Consider the following 20836-nt stretch of genomic DNA (forward strand, 5'->3'; position numbering starts at 1 on the left):
GTCTGTCCTACTGCAGTGGTTGGTTATCATACTGTTTGTGTCCTACTGCAGTGGTTGGTTATCATACTGTGTGTCCTACTGCAGTGGTTGGTTATCATACTGTGTGTCCTACTGCAGTGGTTGGTTATCATACTGTTTGTGTCCTACTGCAGTGGTTGGTTATCATACTGTTTGTGTCCTACCGCAGTGGTTGGTTATCGTACTGTCTGTGTCCTACCGCAGTGGTTGGTTATCATATGGTTTGTGTCCTACTGCAGTGGTTGGTTATCATACTGTTTGTGTCCTACTGCAGTGGTTGGTTATCATACTGTTTGTGTCCTACTGCAGTGGTTGGTTATCATACTGTGTCCTAATGCAGTGGTTGGTTATCATACTGTTTGTGTCCTACTGCAGTGGTTGGTTATCATACTGTTTGTGTCCTACCGCAGTGGTTGGTTATCATACTGTTTGTGTCCTACCGCAGTGGTTGGTTATCATACTGTTTGTGTCCTACCGCAGTGGTTGGTTATCATACTGTTTGTGTCATACTGCAGTGGTTGGTTATCATACTGTTTGCTTCCTACTGCAGTGGTTTGGTTATCATACTGTTTGTGTCCTACTGCAGTGTTTGGTTATCATACTGTTTGTGTCCTACTGCAGTGGTTGGTTATCATACTGTTTGTTTCCTACTGCAGTGGTTGGTTATCATACTGTTTGTTTCCTACTGCAGTGGTTGGTTGTCATACTGTGTGTCCTACCGCAGTGGTTGGTTATCATACTGTTTGTGTCCTACTGCAGTGGCCAGTGGTTGGTTATCATACTGTTTGTGTCCTACTGCAGTGGCCAGTGGTTGGTTATCATACTGTGGCTGTGTTTTTTCATTTCCTTTTTTCATTTATTTTTAATAATTGTTTTGGGAAAAGAAGCGGCTCCAGCAGGAGGACGGAGGAGACAAAAACAAACAAAGAATTATAAAATATTAATTAAAACGGTAAATGGGGGAAAAAAAACATGGCCCCCTCACGTATTAGGAGGGCAGTATGAGTCACCAGAAAAAAGGACGGGTATTTTTGATGAATCTGCTGTCATGGTTAAAATGAAGTTACAATGGGTTTATATAGGAACCTACAGTACTGTATATATACTTTAGGATACTGTTTCCCCAGTGGTTCGGGACCTATTTATGGATCACAGACCAATTTGTATGGGTCATGACTTGAGTAAAAATCCCATTATCTTTCTTCCTACATTTAAAAAAATATATATAAAAAAATATAAAAAAATAAACACAATGACGCATTGTGTGCTTGTAGATGCAGCTATTTTCACTAGTTTGGGTCCCGGGATAACATCTGATCTTTCTTTTTGGATCTTGACCTGAAAAGTTTGGGAACCACTGTGTTAGGCCTAACAGGGGGGTGTGATCATATATCGGTTCCCTGTGGGGACACTGGCCCCCTTTTTCTACCAAAATAACTTTGGTTCTATAGAAAGAACCGATGCTTCTTTCACGGAACCGGCGGTTCATTGCCGGTTCCGTGAAAGCCCATTATGTTAAGCAGAGAGCCGTTGTAATCGTGGGCCAGCATACAGTATAGCTGAAGATATTAGCCCATTCTGAACGGGAACCCATTTTGGTGTTGGCATCGTGTTATGCTTTAGCTATTGAAAAATAGCAGATCTACAAGCTCATAGCGCGCCACCGAGTGGCGCGCTACGAGCTTGTAGGTCTGCTATTTTTGAAAAATCAAAGAACGACTGACATTTTTTAGAATCTGATCTCAGGTCAGAATGGGTTAATCAGACCAGTGTGTGTCCAGTGGAAACCTCGTATGAATCTGATCTCAGGTCAGAATGGGTTAAGCAGAGAGCAGGAGTACCTAGTACCTACCCCATTGATCGATTCCATGCCTGGCCAGCAATGTGTCAAATATGACTGGTCGAAATGTCCATTTCACGTGGGGGAAATTCAATAAAGATAAATGGTCCAATGTCCATTAAATTTGACATAAAATGGAAATTTGTCTTTGGAACACCGGCAGTGCAGTTTACAACAATAAAAACGACATTACATAAGATACACAAATGCATTCAAATACTATATAAAATGCAGTTCCAATAACACAGCAACATGTGGCACATGGGCTGTGGGGGAATTAGGTGGTGTAACTATTTGAAACATTTTCTTATTCAAGTGTCAATGGCAGTTACAGTTTCCTCTTTCTTGTCTCTTTTTTTTGTTTTTCTTCTTCTTTCTTTTTAGCTTTTAGCTTTTTACCATCGTTGTTATCACATCTGCATCTTCCAACCTGTTGGAATAGTCATAGCCCACTGTGGTTCGCAGTCGAGGGGCAAGAAAAGTATTTTTTTTCCAGTTTCAAACCAACATTTAGGGTTCTGAACCAATTCATTTTCAGTGGAAACACTGGTTCAAAATCAGGCAGCGGGGGAAAAAAAAAAACTGAACCAGTTCTCCTTCTTTTTTTGATGGACAACGGGACATTTGAGACCATAACTGACTGTACCCAGAGGCTGTGTGTCATACCTATGACTGACTGACTGACTGACTGACTGTACCCAGAGGCTGTGTGGCAAACCTGTTTTCATGAACAGCTGTTCTCCGCCGGGTGGAAACTACACTTCCAAAACTGTTACTTTTCAGAATTAAGATTAAAAAAACATCGAAAGGAACAGATCCACAAGCTCAAAACTTGGCGCTTTTGAGCTTGTGGATCTGCTACTAAGTTGTGATGCTTTTTATGTGACGCTGTGTGTGGCATGGTCAAAGTAGGCTGTTAATTTTCAACAAAACACAAAAAGTTAGAATAATCGCAGATAAGTGATTCCTGCACAACAAAAAGTAGCAGACCTTGTGATGGCTTTTGTGTGACCCTGTACCATGATGAAGTAGGGGCCAAGTAGGGGCGTTAATTTGCGCAAATACACATAAAGTTAGAATATGTCGATATTAATAAGAGGTTTCTCTCTTTCTGCATGACAAAAAGCATCAAAGGTATAGCAGATCTACAAGCTCAAAAAAAGCGCCGCTTTGTGCCACGTCCCAAGCTTGTAGGTCTGCTACTTTCGATGCTATGGTATGATCGAGCAGGGCGTTTAATTTACGAAAAAAACACAAAAAGTTAGAAGAGGGGAGATGAGGGGTTTCTGCGCTATATAACAACACAGTGCAGCGTTTTGTCTCTTTCGGTGGCCTGGTTGAAACAGGTGCTGTGATTTATTATTAAGCACGCTGCTGCTCTGCTCTGTGGAATTCATCCAGCTTTAATAATATCCAACCACATGCATTCAGGTCTGAACTTAATGCCTGCCAGGGATGTGGACAGCGGGATACAGCGGTCATCCAGTGCTGCTGGTGGTGGTGGTGGTGGTGGGGGAGAAGGGGGTGACGTGGGGGGCTTTAGTTATGAGCCCCGCACAGAAAATCCAATTTGCTGAGCCATTTTGTCTGATGAGAGGGGATTTGCCCTCCTAAAACAAATCAAGCTAAAGCTCCTTATCCGTTTGCCGTTGTTTAATTGTCATTGAAATCACGAGGCAACTCTTCGGGATATCGGGATATTTCTTTTGCCCGCGGGCCACTTGCGCTCTGCTGTCGTGGTGGCGTGTGTGTGTGTGTGTGTGTGTGTGTCTGTGTGTGCGTGCGTGCGTGCGTGCGTGCTTGCGTGAGTGCGTGTGTGTGTGTGTGTGTGTGTGTGTGCGGGTTTAAAACAAAATGCAACTTTTGCCGATTTTTTTTGATGCGCATTCATTTCAGTAGAGCCAGCCAAGCGAATATTTTGTCAATATTTGACTTTTGTGAAGACATAATTAATTAAGTATAGGCAATTATGCATGCAGCGATAAATAGGGTCAATAGGGTCCTACCGAGTTGTACTTTATAGCCGTAGCAGTTGCCCTATAGCCTTGACGACCATGCAAAGGTTACAACGTCATTTAGATTCCAGGTTCATTTGTTGACCTGGCATCCTATAGTTTGTATAGTTTGTATATATTATATTGTTTTACTTTAGACTGATCCTAGATTACTGAGGCACTACACGGACTATGCATTTGCTTACTGTAAATCGCTCTGGATCAAGTCAAATGCCTAAATTATATTGCAATGTTGTATAAGCTTATAAATTAGCAATTATTTTTAATCCATCCAAGACTTGGGTAGTTGGTACTAGGCTAAAGGCTCATACATACTCTTTTTTCTTTTGATAGGTTATCACCGTTTTAGGTGATAGCGTATCACCTAAAACGGTGATAAGAGTTGAGGCCATCATACTCGCGGTGACGTCCTTAAGGATTGACCCCGCCTCCCTGTGGTTTACCCAACTTCTAGACCAATCAGTGGACGGGGTGATATAGCTCCAGAGTGAAAAGACTTGTCTGATGGTAAAAAACAGAGAGATGGGTCTGTGTCCGCGGTGATAGCTGATCATCACCGCGACTGACGTAACGGTGTAGTTTTCCAACCCTTTAAAAACTATACACCGCGGTGATAAGCGATCACCAAAAAAAACTGGAGTATGTATGAGCCTTAAGTCTCTTCAAAACCTACTGATGCACCGAATATTCGTCAAATATTTGGTCGAAAATGGCTAAAAATGCATTTTCGGCCTATTCGGTTTTGGGCCGAATAACAAAACAAAGTACAGTACAGTACAGCACGTAACCTGATGTTTTTGTTGTGTTGACGTGATCAAAATGCGGCTACAAGCACAGTGCGCCCCCGCACACATGCCTGGATGGCGAAACACGTTTCAACACGGCATACACACATGGCTGGCCTCAACGCCAACATGTTCACAGTCAGAGATACTGTTACAATGTTTCTGCAGTCAGTCTGGAATTAACGTATGTATGCAATTAATGCATTCGAAAGTGCTGCATCATTTTTTTTTAATGCACCCATAATAGTGATTATTATTTAATTTTTGCCATAATCACGTATTTCACCATAATCGGGTATAGCCATGACAGCAATGGTATAGGCCTACAAAAACTGTAAAAAAATAATAACAAAAAAAAAGTGGGGAAAAAAACAATTTTTGGTTGGTTTTTGGCCAACTGTTTCCTATATTATTCGGTATTCGGTTTCCGCCAAAGAAATTCCCCTTTTTTGGTGCATATCCCTAACAGTGTGCAGTTTTCCTTTCCGTTCCGTCTCCTTCCTCCTCAGTAACGGTAGAGGGTTTGTGAACGATATTGATGTCACGCTGCAACATCAACCCCCCCCACCCCACCCCTCCCCCCCTGGATGGATGAGTGCCCTTTTTATGTTTTCTCGCCACATCTCCCTGCAGAAGACAATGGGGCAACACGACGGAGCGAGCCTGTGATTTATGGCCCTCTGTGATTCATAGCCTCTATATACCTCTGCTGCTTGTGGAGAGGTGGTGGTGTGTGACCCCTGGCTTCTTTAGCCCCCCATCCCCATGCCTTATTACTACACACGTACGTGCCTCCTGTTGTCTGCTTATTACTATAGCACAGAAACACATGACGAAATGTCAACCTGGGGTTGCTCCATTTACAGCCCTTATTATACATAAACATTCAGATTTAAAATATAAAATCCCTGGCCAAGGATGTTATACAGTTCTCCTCTGGTCGGGGTGGGAATAAGTACCTCCCCCTATTGTTCTTTATTGATCGTGTTGTTCAATAAAAAAGCATTTTAATCCCATCGGTTCTCTCCCCCCCCCCGCTATATACTTTCAACTACACTACTTCCAATCAGTTGGTAAGGTGTATGTATTGCACTCTGATACACCGTTGCTTGTTTTGCCCAATGTTGTTTAAACCCATTCTGACCTGAGATCAGATTCTAAAAAAAATGTCTTCTACATCCTGACAGTTTTCTGGAAAAAGCCATGTTGTTTCTATGTCAAGTCGTTCTTCGATTTTTCAAAAATAGCAGACCTACGAGCTCGTAGCGCGCCACTCGGTGGCTGCGCTATGAGCTTGTAGATCTGCTTTTTTTTCAATAGCTAAAGCATAACATAATGCTAACGCCAAAATGGGTGGTTCTCATTCAAATCATTTTCATATCAAGGAAACCTCCAAATGAATGTGTATTTGTCCACGGGCACGGACTCCCATCTGGAAATGTCTTGTGCCCGCATGGGATCTCAATGCCATAATTATTTGTGTTTAATTAGAACATTAGTTCATGTTTTAGCTTCACAGGATCATTCACTGAATGTGAATGGGGGGGGTACTATAGGGGGCTGCCATACTGTGTGTCGTATAGGCTCAAATGGCTCAATTACTGTTTGGCGCCTCCCCCTTCACATTCAATAGATATGGAAAAACTAGGACACGTGAGCTTGCAGATCTGCTATTTTCAAATAGCCCAATGCATATAATCATGTTCTTTTGGGCTTGTTTTCATAGACCGTAAAGGCGCAACTTTGTTTTAACCCATTTTGGGCTTGGGAACCCCCTTTTGGTGTTATGTTATGCTTTAGCTTTGTTATGCTTTGGCCATTGAAAAATAGCAGATCTACAAGCTCGTAGCGCGCCACCGAGTGGCGCGCTACGAGCTTGTAGGTCTGCTATTTTCGAAAAATCAAAGAACGACTTTTTTAGAATCTGATCTCAGGTCAGAATGGGTTAATCAGACCAGTGTGTGTCCAGTGGAAACCTCGTATGAATCTGATCTCAGGTCAGATTGGGTTAAGGAAGTGAGAAAAAGGGAACCTGTTGGCTGTGTTCCAGTGGATCCAGTGTATAGTTATTTATGGTATTATGCTTGTGGAGGTGGATCCTCTGGCTTATAGTCTCATGGCTTAATTATGCATGCCTTACGTATGTGATGAAAAATTCACAGAGAGAGAGAGAGATAACAAGTCTTGGCCGCAAACGAAATATTACACCACAAAGGGGGGGGGGAAAGTCATCCAAATACCTGCTTCCACTGCTTGTTTACTACCTGTGCGCGTGTTGTCGTGGCAACGCCCGGGGGGGGGCCCCCCGAGACAAAGGGTCCTTGTAGGTGCAGGCAGCGACGCAGGCAGCCTGATGATCCAGCATTCCATGAGTCAGGGAGTTGCACCATCGTCTCGTTGAGTGACTCAACCCAGCTTCGACCTCTCTCTCTCTGTCTCTCTCTCTCTCTCTCCGCTTCACGTCATATAACAGTGGTTTTCAAACAGTGGTCCGGGGACCACCAGTGGTCCTTTTTTAGAATGTTCCAGGTCGTCCCCACTGCTATAAATGACGGAGAGTTGGTAACAAAAATGGACCCTTTATAGATCTGTAACTCTTGAAAGTGTAAAATGTTACGCTCTCAAGAGTTAAATTATTGTTAAAAAAATCTTGCATTACTTAATTTACAAGAAGTCTACAATAGAAGAATTGTTGTTTTGATCAGTGTTTGCCTGTTATCAATGCAATTGTGGACATATTCTTATCCAACGGTGACAAAATATTCTTTAGTCTTGGGTCTGAGAGGCTCATCACTCAAATGGTGGTCCGTGGCGCAATGCCTGGTAAACAATAACGGCCCTGGACATGAAAAAGGTTGAAAACCACTGTAATAGAACATGGCACAGATGGGCGAGGATGAGCAGCAAAAGCGACAAACGATATTGGTTTGGAGTGCCAGGCTGCTAGCAATCACCATCCAATTTAGTCCCATCAAGTTGAACCCATTTTTTTTTTAGACCTGAAGCCGATTGAGGCCAATTCCATTATATTTTCCAGGGTCCTTGACATGAAATAGTTTGAGAACAACTGACATAGAAAACTGTCGGTATTTCTTTAGGAGACATTTTGTAGAATCGACCTTTGGGGTCACATGGGTTAACAGTTTTAAAAACGCATTTCCTACGTAATGATTTGCTTCATTGTTGTTAAGCCATTTTGGGCGGCCGGGAACCCCTTTTGGTGTTTTTTTAACTGCATTATGTTATACTTTAGCTATTGAAAAATAGCAGATCTACAAGCTCGTAGCGCGCCACCGAGTGGCGCGCTACGAGCTTGTAGGTCTGCTATTTTTTGAAGAATCGTGAAAATGCGGCACAAATCTTTGAATATATATATTCTTTCAGAAGACGTTTTCTTTTTTCTTTTCGACGTCAGGCGCCGTGGCACAAGAGCGCGCGTAGCCTAGCGACTCAGCACGCCAGATGGTAAGCTCTCTGCCTGGCAGCCATTCCTTCTCCTCCTGTGTGACGCCCACAGCACGACGACGTCCCCCGTGTTTTATCACCGCCCCCCGCACATACACACGGAAAGACAGGGGTCAAAGAGCAAAAGACCCCCCCCCTCTCCCTCCCTCCCCTCTCTAACGCATTTTGACCTGAGATCAGATTCTAAAAAATGTCTTCTACATCCTGACAGTTTTCTGAAAAAGCCATGTTTCTATATATGTCAGTCGTTCTTCGTTCTTTTTTTCCAAAATAGCAGACCTAAAGCATGACGTAATGCTAACACCAAAAAGGGGTGAAAAATGTTCATTCATAAAACTGCAACTTTCAAGGGTATAGTCGTGTTGGGCCGGGCGTACTATTAACTAAAAACTAAACTAAACTATTAACTATAAACTAAAACTAAATTTTGATATCGGTGTCTCCTGTAACTGTTGCTGTTTTAGCGACCTTGCATGTTAGTGTTTAGATTATGATCAGATTAATATAGGCCTTGTTTGTTCTTGCCACGATTTTTATATCAATTGAAGATGTAAATGAATGTGTCCGTCTTTCTACATGGAATCCTAGGGATTTCTTTATCTATTTTATTTTATTTTATAATTTAATTTTTTTTTTAAACTCACACATACAGTATGATTACAGTATGTATTGCATACGTACATTAATGCAGTGGACCCCCCAGATTGACACTAATTAGCCTAAGACTAGAAGCCTAGACTAACCCCATTTGAAAAGATATGACAGGGACCGCTCATAAGAGAGGATTTTTACGGCTCCAAGGACCCCCAGTTTGACATGCATATTAGTCTACAGACCCCCATTTAATGGGACCGCGATTTGTATTGTAAAATCAATCAATGTTAATTTAACCCATTTTGGTGTTAGCATTATGTTATGCTTTAGCTATTTGAAAAATAGCAGATCTACAAGCTCGTAGCGCGCCACCGAATGGCGCGCTACGAGCTTGTATAGCTTGTATAGGTCTGCTATTTTTGAAAAATCAACCACTGCATTAAATGCCCTGTTTCTCAAAGTGGGTTCCCAGGGATCCTCTTGGTCCGGTCGGTGTACTTGAAGGGGTTTCCTTTCCACAAGGATATACTTGTCCCTCTCATTGAAATGAATGAGGTTTAATTAAGATGTGAAGATGCAGCTCTGACGGTGGTGTAGATAAAACCGGTTCTGGACCGGTTCCAAAATGTGATGGAACATGTTGGATGGAACATGTTGGATCCGATTCCGGATCCCAACCTCTCTCCTACCTACAGGATTCCCACGGTCATGAAAGTCCTGGGGATAAAACACATTGCTATATACACTGCCTGTCTTTGGGCATGATCGCACACAGGCGTAAGACACTCATTATTGCAATGAATGATCGTTGATTATATAGGCCTGACAATTGGGTCAAATATTCTGGAAAGGTTTTGGAAATGCATTGGTAAAAATGTGTGGGAACTAGTGGGAACCCCCTGGTACCTAGTACTACCCATCCACACCCCCTGGTGGACACATTGCTGACCACCAGGTGACCACATTGCTCACTTATCGGTTGCCCGACTGCCCATGGCAAGTAAAAAAAAAAGTGCATTCCATCTCCATTCAACCCACTCTGGGCGGGAACCCCTTTTGGTGTTAGCATTATGTTACGCTTTAGATATTGAACAATAGCAGAGGAACGACTGACATAGAAACATAGCGTTTTTCAGGAAACTGTCAGGATGTGTGGAAGACATTTTTAGAATCTGATCTCAGGTCAAATCGGGTTAATATTGGCTATTCATGAAGAACAATGCAACCTTTTTTTTTTACAATTGGCAGTCGGCACTAATTCAGTTTGTATTTGTTTAAGTGACTGCAGTCGCCACTCGGCCCGCAGCTATCGATTAGATGCACTAATTAGTTCTACAACTGCACAAATGTAACCTCCCCATGTGTCCTCTCCTCTCCTCTCCTCTCCTCTCCTCTCCTCTCCTCTCCTCTCCTCTCCTCTCCTCTCCTCTCCTCTCCTCTCCTCTCCCCTCCCCTCCCCTCTCCTCTCCTCTCCTCTCCTCTCCTCTCCTCTTCCTCTCCCCTCCCCTCCCCTCCTCTCCTCTCTCCTCTCTCTCCTCCAGGCACGGGGACGTTCGGCCGTGTCTTCCTGGTGAAGGACAAGAAGAGCCGAGCGTTCTACGCTCTGAAGCAGATGAAGATCCCCGACGTGATCCGTCTGAAGCAGGAGCAGCACGTGCACAACGAGAAGGAGGTGCTCAGCGAGATCAACCACCCTTTCCTCATACGCCTGTGAGTGTCTGCGCACACACACACACACACACACACACCATCCTGACCCCACAGTCTGACCCTAACCTCCATGACCACCTGAGGCCGATTCCACAAAAAACACGTTCAAGAGTTTTTCGAAAATTAGCAGTTGTACAACAAGCTCAGCAGCACACTGTGAGCTTGTAGATTTGCTGTCTTTGAACAGCCAAGTGAATGACGTCTGAAATGACACACGACGAGGCGCCGTGAACTTGTAGATCTTGTAAATCCAGTCCAATAGTGTGTACATACACGCTACACACAGAATTGAAAAACCGGCAGAGTCTGAAATTACAATTCAGCTCTGGCAGCACGCCTGCCCTGCCTGCGGTTTTATTTGCATTTCATTCTCACGCGGCGGCGGCGGCGGCAGCAGCAGCCTGTTCAATCATTTATATATTCCAGGCTAGCCATTTAAATCTCCCAACTGTTGCAACATTTCACACTCACACGACGTCAGCCAGCAAACTGTGCAACGTGCAAACACCTGGGAGCTCAGGTGAGGCCTGGAGGGACACCCCCAAACTAATGTTGACAAAGTCACCTTGTTAAACATGCGTGTGTGTGTGTGTGTGTGTGTGTGTGTGTGTGTGTGTGTGTGTGTGTGTGTGTGTGTGTGTGTGTGTGTGTGTGTGCACACACACACCCACATGAATTCATCGAGAATGTTGTTTTTGTTTTTTGGGGCGCATTGCTGAGACAATTCATTTGATGATCGTATAGATTAGAAGTCTTCTACTGTATCTCCTATTTACTGTATACCAATGACCCCCTGGTCATCAAATTATTGGCTGAGGAACGCAACAAAAACCAACAACATGAGTTCAAGGCTTCATGTGGATGTGTATACTTCTTTTATTAGCGGACACTTTGTTGCCGAATAAACGTTTTTAGGTCCACATGTCTTGTTTACCGCCAACGCCCTTAAAGGAGAATTCCATACTAAAAGGCTTTCTTACCTTTCTTTGTAGTTGTTACGTCCCCACCAAAGAGGTCCAGGTGTTATTTTGTGCAAAAGCTCCTTATTGGCTATTTCCCCTACCATGAGCCCTAAATGAATTGCATTGAATTGAATTGGAATTCAATGGGGCTATGGGGTGTACTTTCCATTTTTATTTTGTATATACTGTATCCTCTCTTCATAATGTAAATAATATCCCAAGCGGCACACTTTACTACTTATTTCGATGGAAATAAGCGACTCAGCACAACACCCCATAGCCCCATTCAATTCCCATTCAATTCAATGCAGTTCATTGAGGGCTTATGGTAGGGGAAACAGCCAATAAGGAGTTTTTGCACACAAAAAAAACACCTGGACCTCTTTGGTGGTGACGTAACAACTACAAAGAAAGGTAAGAAAGCCTTCTAAGCATGGAATTCTCCCTTAACCCATTTTGGGCAGGAACCCCTTTTGGTGTTCGCGTCACGTCATGCTTTAGCTATTGAAAAATAGCAGATCTACAAGCTCATAGCGCGCCACCGAGTGGCGCGCTACGAGCTTGTAGGTCTGCTATTTTTGAAAAATCGAAGAACGACTGACATTTTTTAGAATCTGATCTCAGGTCAGAATGGGTTAATCAGACCAGTGTGTTGTCCAGTGGAAACCTCGTATGAATCTGATCTCAGGTCAGAATGGGTTTTAAACGCTGTGTCCCCCCGGGGTTCAGGTTCTGGACGCACCACGACGAGCGCTTCCTCTACATGCTGATGGACTACGTTCCGGGCGGCGAGCTGTTCAGCTTCCTGCGGAGCCGCGGCCGCTTCAGCAACGGCACGGGCCTCTTCTACACGGCGGAGATCGTGTGCGCCATCGAGTACCTCCACGCCCGGGAGATCGTCTACCGCGACCTGAAGCCCGAGAACATCCTGCTGGACGGCGAGGGGCACATCCGCCTCACCGACTTCGGCTTCGCCAAGAAGCTCTCGGACAGGTAAACCCGACACTGTGGCACCCTAATTGACACCTGTCTCCTGTAGCGATAGGGCTATTATTACAACATGTATACCGTACGACGTTGAGGATTAATTGTCGTACAAAATGCTGATGTTGATGCCGTTGATGATGTTTTTTTTAATATATGTTTCTTGGTAGTGGGTTTCAACAATGTAGTACAGTTTGAACATACAATTTTTTTTCTCTCCCTCACCCCATCCCTCCCCCCACAGTTATCGTCATTATTAAACAATATAAATATCAATAACAATAATAATTGAGTACAGACATACAAAAACAAACGTGTATATTTGACATATAATATGAACAGTAGGAAACAGAAATAATAATTTAAGCACAGATAACAAAAACAATATAAATAACAAAAAAATAAAACAAAATAAATACAATTACCGGTATGAGTTCGAGTTCAAAAGAGTCACAAGTTATGTTGGAAAAGATTGTGTTGTATCGGAAACGTTGTCATACAGCACCCTCTATACACAGTTCTATCGTTATGAGGAAGCAAAAAAAACACACATAGTATCGGTCAGTGGCGGAAACTCCGTGGGTTCAGAGGCGCGATTGAACCCCCTGGCATTTTGGCAAAGGCGCGACTGAACCCACTGCATTTTGGCAAAATATATCTATATGCACTGCAGTAAATTATGCACCCACTGACTGTCCACTGAAATTTCCCCTCCCCAGTGGTCATGTTGTCATGCACGTACGTAGTCACATACCTTTACGAGGGGTTACATTTACAAGATAGGTGTTGGGCCGCCGCGCATGCCGCATTCAAATGCTAATAAGGTGGCTTTTGTTCGAAAAAACAAAACTCGTTTTTTTTCCACCGCTGGGGGGGGGGGAGGGGGCGTGGCTGCTTGAACCCCCTGCCGTTATAAGAACTTTCCGCCTCTGGTATCGGTTCAATTAGTCTGTCGGAAGTACCCTCAGATTCTCAAAGTAGGTAATAAATGGTTGCCAGCTAGAAAATAACCTGATGATTTTTTTGACATTGAAACACTCTCTGGAGTGGAACATATGAATACTACTGTATGTGTTTTTTTTTTTCTTATTTTGGTTTGCCTTTTAGCCTTCATAATCGAAAAATTGCACTGGTCAGTTCTGACAATTAAAATAATAATAATTTTCCAAAACTCGTAAGCTTTTAGATCTGCTATTTCAGCTTTTTTTTTTTTTTTTTTTACTTATTTATGCTTTTTATTATAGTGTATATTTGAAAATGCATGCAAGCAAGCAATTTTTCAACTATTATGTAAAATAATTACGATAATCTCAAATAATTGCGATTAGACGACTATAGCTGTGACCAAAAACAAACAAGCGTCGCCACTCGCCAGCTATATACATTTCGCCAGAGTCGGTGTTGGAAGTGTTGCTCGCGGGCCACGTGGGCATAATATGACGAGAGTGGGGTTACGGGGCACAGGGAACTGCATGGTTTCCTTCCTCTTACTGGAACGGTGCAGGAATCGGAATGGTGGAAACAAATGGTTGGAGCACTGGAAAAAGCTTAAGCCAGCTTCTTCAACATGAGCAGACTCTGCCAGACTGTGTCGTCATCACTGTGTCGGTTCAGTGGTTACAGTGGGAGCAGGCCTTCCATTGACAATGACTTCTAATCAGCATGTCGCTTTGTCGCCAGCTGTGTGAACAACGCGGGCGGCATCAGAGAAAAGACGACGGCTCACCAAAATGATCTTCCACACTCTCGTTTAATTCCCTCCTTTAAACGGTCGATATGCGGAAAGTCTCGCTTCCGTCTAAGCGTGTGGAGGACGGTGCATTGTTTTAATTGCATTGCATTTAAGGAAGCGTAGAGAGGACATCATGTAACATTGTTTTAGTGTGCATTTTAGGAAGATTAGATGACATGTAACAAGTTCAAATATAGTTTTTTTTTATCACGCAATATATTTCTCTGCGGTATATGCAGTGGTGTTATTCAGTTATGGTGTGCTGCAGCGATTTGTTTTCAGCCCGAGCGGCAAACCAGCTGATTCAGAGAGAGAGAGAGAGAGAGAGAGGATTTAATTAGTGGAATCATTTGGCGATGTGTTGGAATGAAAACCCTGCATGGCACTGGCGTCTCAGCGGTGCATAATTAAATATCACCCGCTCCAGGGTGTTTGGAAATGGTAGGGGCGATCAGATCAGCATCTGTGATTGAACTGTTGCTTCAATCGACGCTGATACAGGGTTTCTTCTGGCACGTATAAATAAAATAGAGTGTGGAGAATTATATAACCAAACCGCCACACTTGTTCTGCTTGCGACTAGGCAGGTGTATTTTGGTATTTGCTGTTGGTTATTTCAAAAGGGAAAAAACACGCAGATCTCCGAAATTTCTAACAGGTGCATGAACAAAAATACGTACAGATAAAGAAGTTAGGAAGTCGGTTTAAATTAATCCGGTTAAACCGATAACACTTTGCGAGCTCAACACTGGTTTTGAAGCCATTAAAGCTATTATCTTTTTACATTGTACAAGTGCTCTCCCTCCTCAATTGTTTTGGCTTTTTTTTTTCGCCCTGCACATACATAGACACACACAGAGAGACACACGCACATTAAAACCTGGGAGCTGACCAGCAGTACAACCTCAGTCTTATATACTGTTGGCCACTATAAAGCAGCCCCACTGGAGCAGTGTTTTATTCCTTGGCAACGCTATACAGGACTCTCCCCATATTTTTTTCCCCCCCTCTCTCTGTGGTATTTCAGTTCTTTACATAATTTGGCTCAGCGGTAGCGGTGGTGCAGCTGTTGGCTGCTTGAGGGCGACCGCTGTGCTTTTTTTTTCTCCTTTTTTCAAAACCACTGTTTGATGCCAGCGATTAACAAAGCAGCTGTCACCCTCCCACACGGTCTGCCAGAGAGCCCCACAGCGTGTCGTCGGTCTTCCCTCTTGGCGTGTGTCAGTCCCATTTAGACGTCCCTCGTTACTGTAATGGAAAGGGGGCTTATCCACCACCGAGCCTATATAGCGTCCAGGGACGTGCAGAGAGCGTTACAGACAGAGGCATGGGGGCTGAAATTAGACGGGGCACTTTTGGACAAAACAAAAAAGCAAAAATAGCAGATCTACAAGATCACGACGCGTCGAGAGAGCCTGTAGATCAGCTGTTTTCGGGGCGCAACCCAGCATTGATTGATTGATTGATTGAAATATTTATTAACATTTTGCAGAATTACAGTACATTTCAAGCACAAACTCAATGCAAAGACTGTGAGTGGACGTCACCCAATTAAGCATTACACTTGTTTACAACAGGGTCCACATTGTTCAATTCATCAAAACATTTAGAGACATACAAATAGACACTTCTATATAGTTAAGGAACAGAACAGGAATTCATCATATAGGAAGCAAAAAGGGAAAAGATACATGTACAGTGAGGGGAAAAGGGGGGGGATTCAGATTTTACAGGGGCCAGTTTCGAATTGCAGCCGCCTGCTGGTGCCCTTTGAGAAGGGTTTTGAAGGAGTCAAGGGATTCACATGTCTTAATGACTGTTGGTAGGGCGTTCCACATTTTGGTGGCACATAGGAGCGAAAATAATTTAGTCCCTTGTTTGTGCCGAATCTGGGTTGTACATGGTTCGTTGCACTCCCTCTGGTTGCACTCCCTCTTTAGCAGTGGAGATGCGGTGTAAACGACATGTATTTCTAATCAAATGTGTTCAACGCAAAATGCTGCGTTCACGTTCAGGAGTCTTCGGAAAAGTTCTCCTGAATGCGTCCTTCCGTCGTGGCATGGAAAGGAAAGGAGTGGCATTTTGCATTTCTTTCACCCTATAGTAAATGCTGCACTCGTGGTCTGGAAAGTGCAGTTGTTTTTACAGACACGCTATGAACTTGTAGATCTGCTATTTTTCAATAGCTAAAATTATAACATAATGTTTATAACACCAAAAGGGGTTCCCGTCCCAGAATGGGTTAAGTAACATTTTTGGTGCTCTGGTGTTTGAAGTGGTAAAGTGCCTGCTCACCACAGCAGAGGTTGTGTGTTCGAATCCACCGCCGCCGTGGTGCATCTGGCATTGTCGAGCGTTGATTTGGTATTGATTTATTGATTCATTGATTAAATACTTAATTAATTAACATCCTTATGCACACACACACACACACACACACACACACACACACACACACACACACACAGTACAGGCAGTACGGTCAAAGGTTCCGCTAAGAGGATAACACCCCAGGGGCTTGTTTCCATTGTTGTTCCTTTTGTATGTACTCAATTCATCAAAGGCTAAACATGTGCTTCAGCTAGCATGTCATGTAGACGGATGTCAGGTCATTATTGATCTGGTATCCTTACTGTCCTATAGTGTTTATAGTTCAAATGTAGGGATATTCTACTGTTAGAAGGATGATAGATTATTGGTTTACTTATGATCCTATAGATGACTATTTCTATAGATTTGATGTATTGCCTTGTGTTGTCCTTGCTTACTGTAAGTCGCTCTGGATTAAGAGTGTCTGTAAATTGTAATCAGTAAGTCATGTATAAACTTACAGTACAGTGCATACAACACGATACAACATATTCTACAAAAACTAACATAATGGAATACATACACATACGGCTAAGTAGAATCATAACGTATATTATTTACAGAGAAAGTATAGCATTTTAAGTTGTTAACCCATTTAAGCCCAACGTCAATTGTCTTCCAAATCATGACGGTTTTCTGAAATGTTTCTATATATAATATCAGTGTTGCTCAATATTTCATGTCAAGGACCCCAAAAATTATATGTAATAGGCCACCGACCCCCGTCTGAAAATATGTTCTTCCAGAGGCACATTTTCACGATTTTTCACTGCTATTTTTCAATGGCTAAAGTGGCCTATAACATAATGCTTAAAACACCAAAAGGGGTTCCTGTCCCGAATGGGTTAAACTAATGATTGGCATGGATTCAATGCTTCATTGGCATGAGAAAACATTGTTTACGTTGCCAAAGCAAACCAATGCAGCCCGCCATCAGCCCACATGGTATGAAGTCAAATCTAGTTCAGTGTGATGGTTATTCACTACGCTGGTCTATAGCAGCTTGCCATCGTTTCATCTGCACGTTATGAAGAACGCATCCTCTTCCTCCTACGTTTATATAAGTGATCGCGCCGGGGCTTGTGATCTTTCATCCCTCGGAGCTTTTTGGCAGCCTTTGAGACCTCCCGTGGAGCGGTTTTCCCGTATCCAACCTCAAACCGATTAACCCATTTTGGGGCGGGAACCCCTTTTGGTGTTAGCATTTTTATGCTTTAGCTATTGAAAAATAGCAGATCTACAAGCTCATAGCGAGTGTCGCGCTACGAGCTTGTAGGTCTGCTATTTTTGAAAAATCGAAGAGATTTTTTTTTAGAATCTGATCTCAGGTCAGAATGGGTTAAATAAGCGAGTCGGCGACAAACAAAATAATTTGACTTTCATCCACTTCACTTGAAGCTAGACGCCAGCCACCGTCACATGGCTTCACCACCCCCCCCCCCCCTCCCTTGCCCTCTTCCACCTAGAGATGTGGTGGCATCGCTTTCAGACGCTGTGCCAGTCTGCCAGTATGCCAGGGAGTCACGGCGGGGGATAGAAAGCTGCGCAGATGACGCTCAATTTTTAATTGTTGTCTGGCAACACTATCCTGTTCTCTGATTAACTTTTCAGTGAGTCGACTGGCGGGTGGACGCCGGGGAACCTGGGGTGTTTCTTTGCGTGTGTATGACGTATACGTGCACTTTCCCAATGCCTTTGCTCTTGACAAGACACGAGGGGCTGCATACTTAGTTTAGACTAGTCATTGGTTAGACACGGGTTAGGTTTAGGTGTGCTTCCCCCGTGGGAGGTTAGGTTTAGGGTGAGGGTTTGAGATAGTTGTAGGACCAATGACTGGTCTAACCAATGACTAGTTTAAACCAAAAAAACTGTCTAAACTAAGTACTGCACCCCAAGACGAGAGATAATGAAAGCACTTCGGAAAGTAAAAAGTGAACTAAGTGACGCTTACCTCAGGATGATCGCAGAAACACCAGACCTACTGTATATGCATGAAAGATGTGTTCTGCATAATTCTCCCCCAGCCCCCATGAGAACCACGAAATATTCACCCAGCTCTGCCTGCAACCCTGCTATGATTATTTAAAAACTAGTTACTTTGTAGATTTTGATTGTTATTACGAAACCAATTGAGACATACTGTAGGCTATGTACAGTATGTACGTATGCACATTGGCAATTTCAAAATTGACTATCTACGAGCGCTGTGAGCTTGTAGATATTTTTTGAAAACTTCGAAACATTCTGCATAATGTGTCATTTTTATATATTTAATTATAGTTTTTCTTTTGGGATTTTCTGCCTTTTATTGATGGATACAAGTGAAGATTGACAGGAAAGGAGGAGGGAGAGAGACGAGAGGAGAGACCTGCAGCAAAGGAACATTTTTAGAATCTGATCTCAGGTCGGAATGGGTTAATCAGAGCAGTGTGTGTCCAGTTGGAAACCTCGTATGAATCTGATCTCGGGTCAGAATGGGTTAATGTAGCGGATACTTAGTACTTCTTCCACCACTGAACCGATTGGTGGTTTCGTCTAAGGAGAGCTTGGCTTGTTATGCGAGCGCACTTGTGAGATGATTTTGGAGCGCATGCAGTGATGCGGCATATGTGATTATGATATTATTAAAATAAGGCATAAATGGACTGCACGCCTTTATTTCCAAGTGACAATGACAAGCATACAGCTTGCCTATTTGTAGTAAGTACTAGCAGGCTATAGGCGTAAGGGGCTTAATCATTCACCATTTAAATAAGTGCTTAGACAGGTTTTGACAGTTCAGATAAAAGCGAGATCTTTTTCGGGGGTCAGGAGGACGGGACCGCGGCGTGCGTCGCCAACACACCACACATGCACGCAAGCCTTCATCCATATGTTTATGATTCGTTCATCAATGATCAAATCACTACATAAACGTTGATTATGACTGCCTTGACGACATGATAGCCTCTCTCTCATGCAGGCATCACTGAGTCATCCACAGGACTTTAATATCACAGAAGTGCGCAGTATCACGCCTTCGCCGTGCACTGCGCACGAATGGGTAAAATGTATATAGGCCAGCCTACAAACTAATTCCATTCATGGCGATGCGATGTCGATGTACGTGTCATGTAGGTGCGTGCGTGCGTGGACATGACAGCAAGGCAAGCGAGGTGAGAGGGAAACAGACAGGGTAGGCCTACAACTTTATTTAATTCATGGAGGTGTTCGTTCTTTATTTATTTAACAAGACACCAGTTAGTTGGGCTTGCAAGTTTTGTGTGTGTGTGTGTGTGTGTGTGTGTGTGTGAGTGAGAGGTGGGTGAGGCGGGCAGCAAGGCACAGGAGAAACTTTTTTTCCCATGGTTCCCACAGGTCGTATTTCATGTGTTCAGTCGCAAAAACGAGGGCGAGGCTTGATTTCATATAGGGCGTGCCAGATAGATTTCAGCCGTCACATTTGTTAACGTCAGAACGAAATTAAGGAAGGATCAGCTGTTTGCGATCACTTTATAAATGCCGTGGCGACGTGGGTGTACTTACTACGAAACCTGCACTCGAATCCGTGGCAGATTTTTTACACTCGATTGATAAACGAGGGCCTATGACTAAACTAAAATAGAAATTTGCTGCCAAAAACAACACTGGTGGGTGAGATGGCGCTCGAAGAAATCGAGGGAATTACCACCTCCCCCAAGGACCCCCCCCCCCTCCCGAGGCACCCCTCCCCCAAGGACCCCCCCCCCTCCCCCCCTACCGAGGCACCACGTCGAGTCTCAAGGACAAGAATTCCCCCGATTTGTGTCATTCAATCTGAATTAGACGTACACCAAGGCTGACCCCCTGCGCTGACCTCGGCGGAATTGGAAAGTTTGCCCCCGAGAGAGAGAGAGAGAGAGAGAGAGAGAGAGACGGAGAGAGAGAGAGAGAGATAGAGAGAGAGAGAGAGAGGGACAGCAGAGAGAGAGAAATAAAGTGGAGGAAAAGAGAGGGACAGAGATGGTGTCTATATCATCAGTGTCACGTCCAAGCCTGTACCCTCGCACCACACGAGGCATTTCTCACGAGAGCGCTCGGGCCCAGCCGGTGACATGTAAACACAATGTAGTAAGATTACATCCCCCCCCCCCCCCCCCCCCCCCGACACATACACACACACACAGACACACACACACGACACGATGGAGTAGTGAAAACCAGATGGGGAGCAGATATGTCTCTGATGTGCAAGTGACCCACTTATATAAATGGAGGGCAGCGGAATTGCCTGAGACGCGGGGGGGGGGGGGACGGGGGGTGTTCGGAAGACAAGTACTTGGTTCAGGCTATGCAGGAGATGGGTGGGGGGGAGGAGGTGGGCAGGGTGGGTGGGCTTCAAA

At 43.8% G+C, this 20836-nt stretch overlaps 2 protein-coding genes across 2 annotated transcripts in view; one reads left to right on the forward strand and one right to left on the reverse strand.

Annotated features, from left to right (window-relative positions):
- Positions 1–20836, reverse strand: part of LOC308311680 (uncharacterized protein) — a 200881-nt gene that overhangs the window by 14807 nt on the left and 165238 nt on the right. The gene's annotated exons all lie outside the window — the stretch shown is intronic.
- prkx (protein kinase X-linked) overlaps positions 1–20836 on the forward strand; it is a 58580-nt gene that overhangs the window by 5641 nt on the left and 32103 nt on the right. Inside the window, exons 3-4 of the mRNA XM_080758273.1 lie at positions 10259–10427; positions 12119–12382. Coding sequence (XP_080614399.1) covers positions 10259–10427; positions 12119–12382 — 433 coding nt within the window. The remainder of the gene's footprint in view (positions 1–10258; positions 10428–12118; positions 12383–20836) is intronic.

The sequence above is a fragment of the Protomyctophum bolini genome (assembly GCF_963924005.1).
Source record: "Protomyctophum bolini genome assembly, chromosome: 24".
Lineage (NCBI taxonomy): Eukaryota > Metazoa > Chordata > Actinopteri > Myctophiformes > Myctophidae > Protomyctophum > Protomyctophum bolini.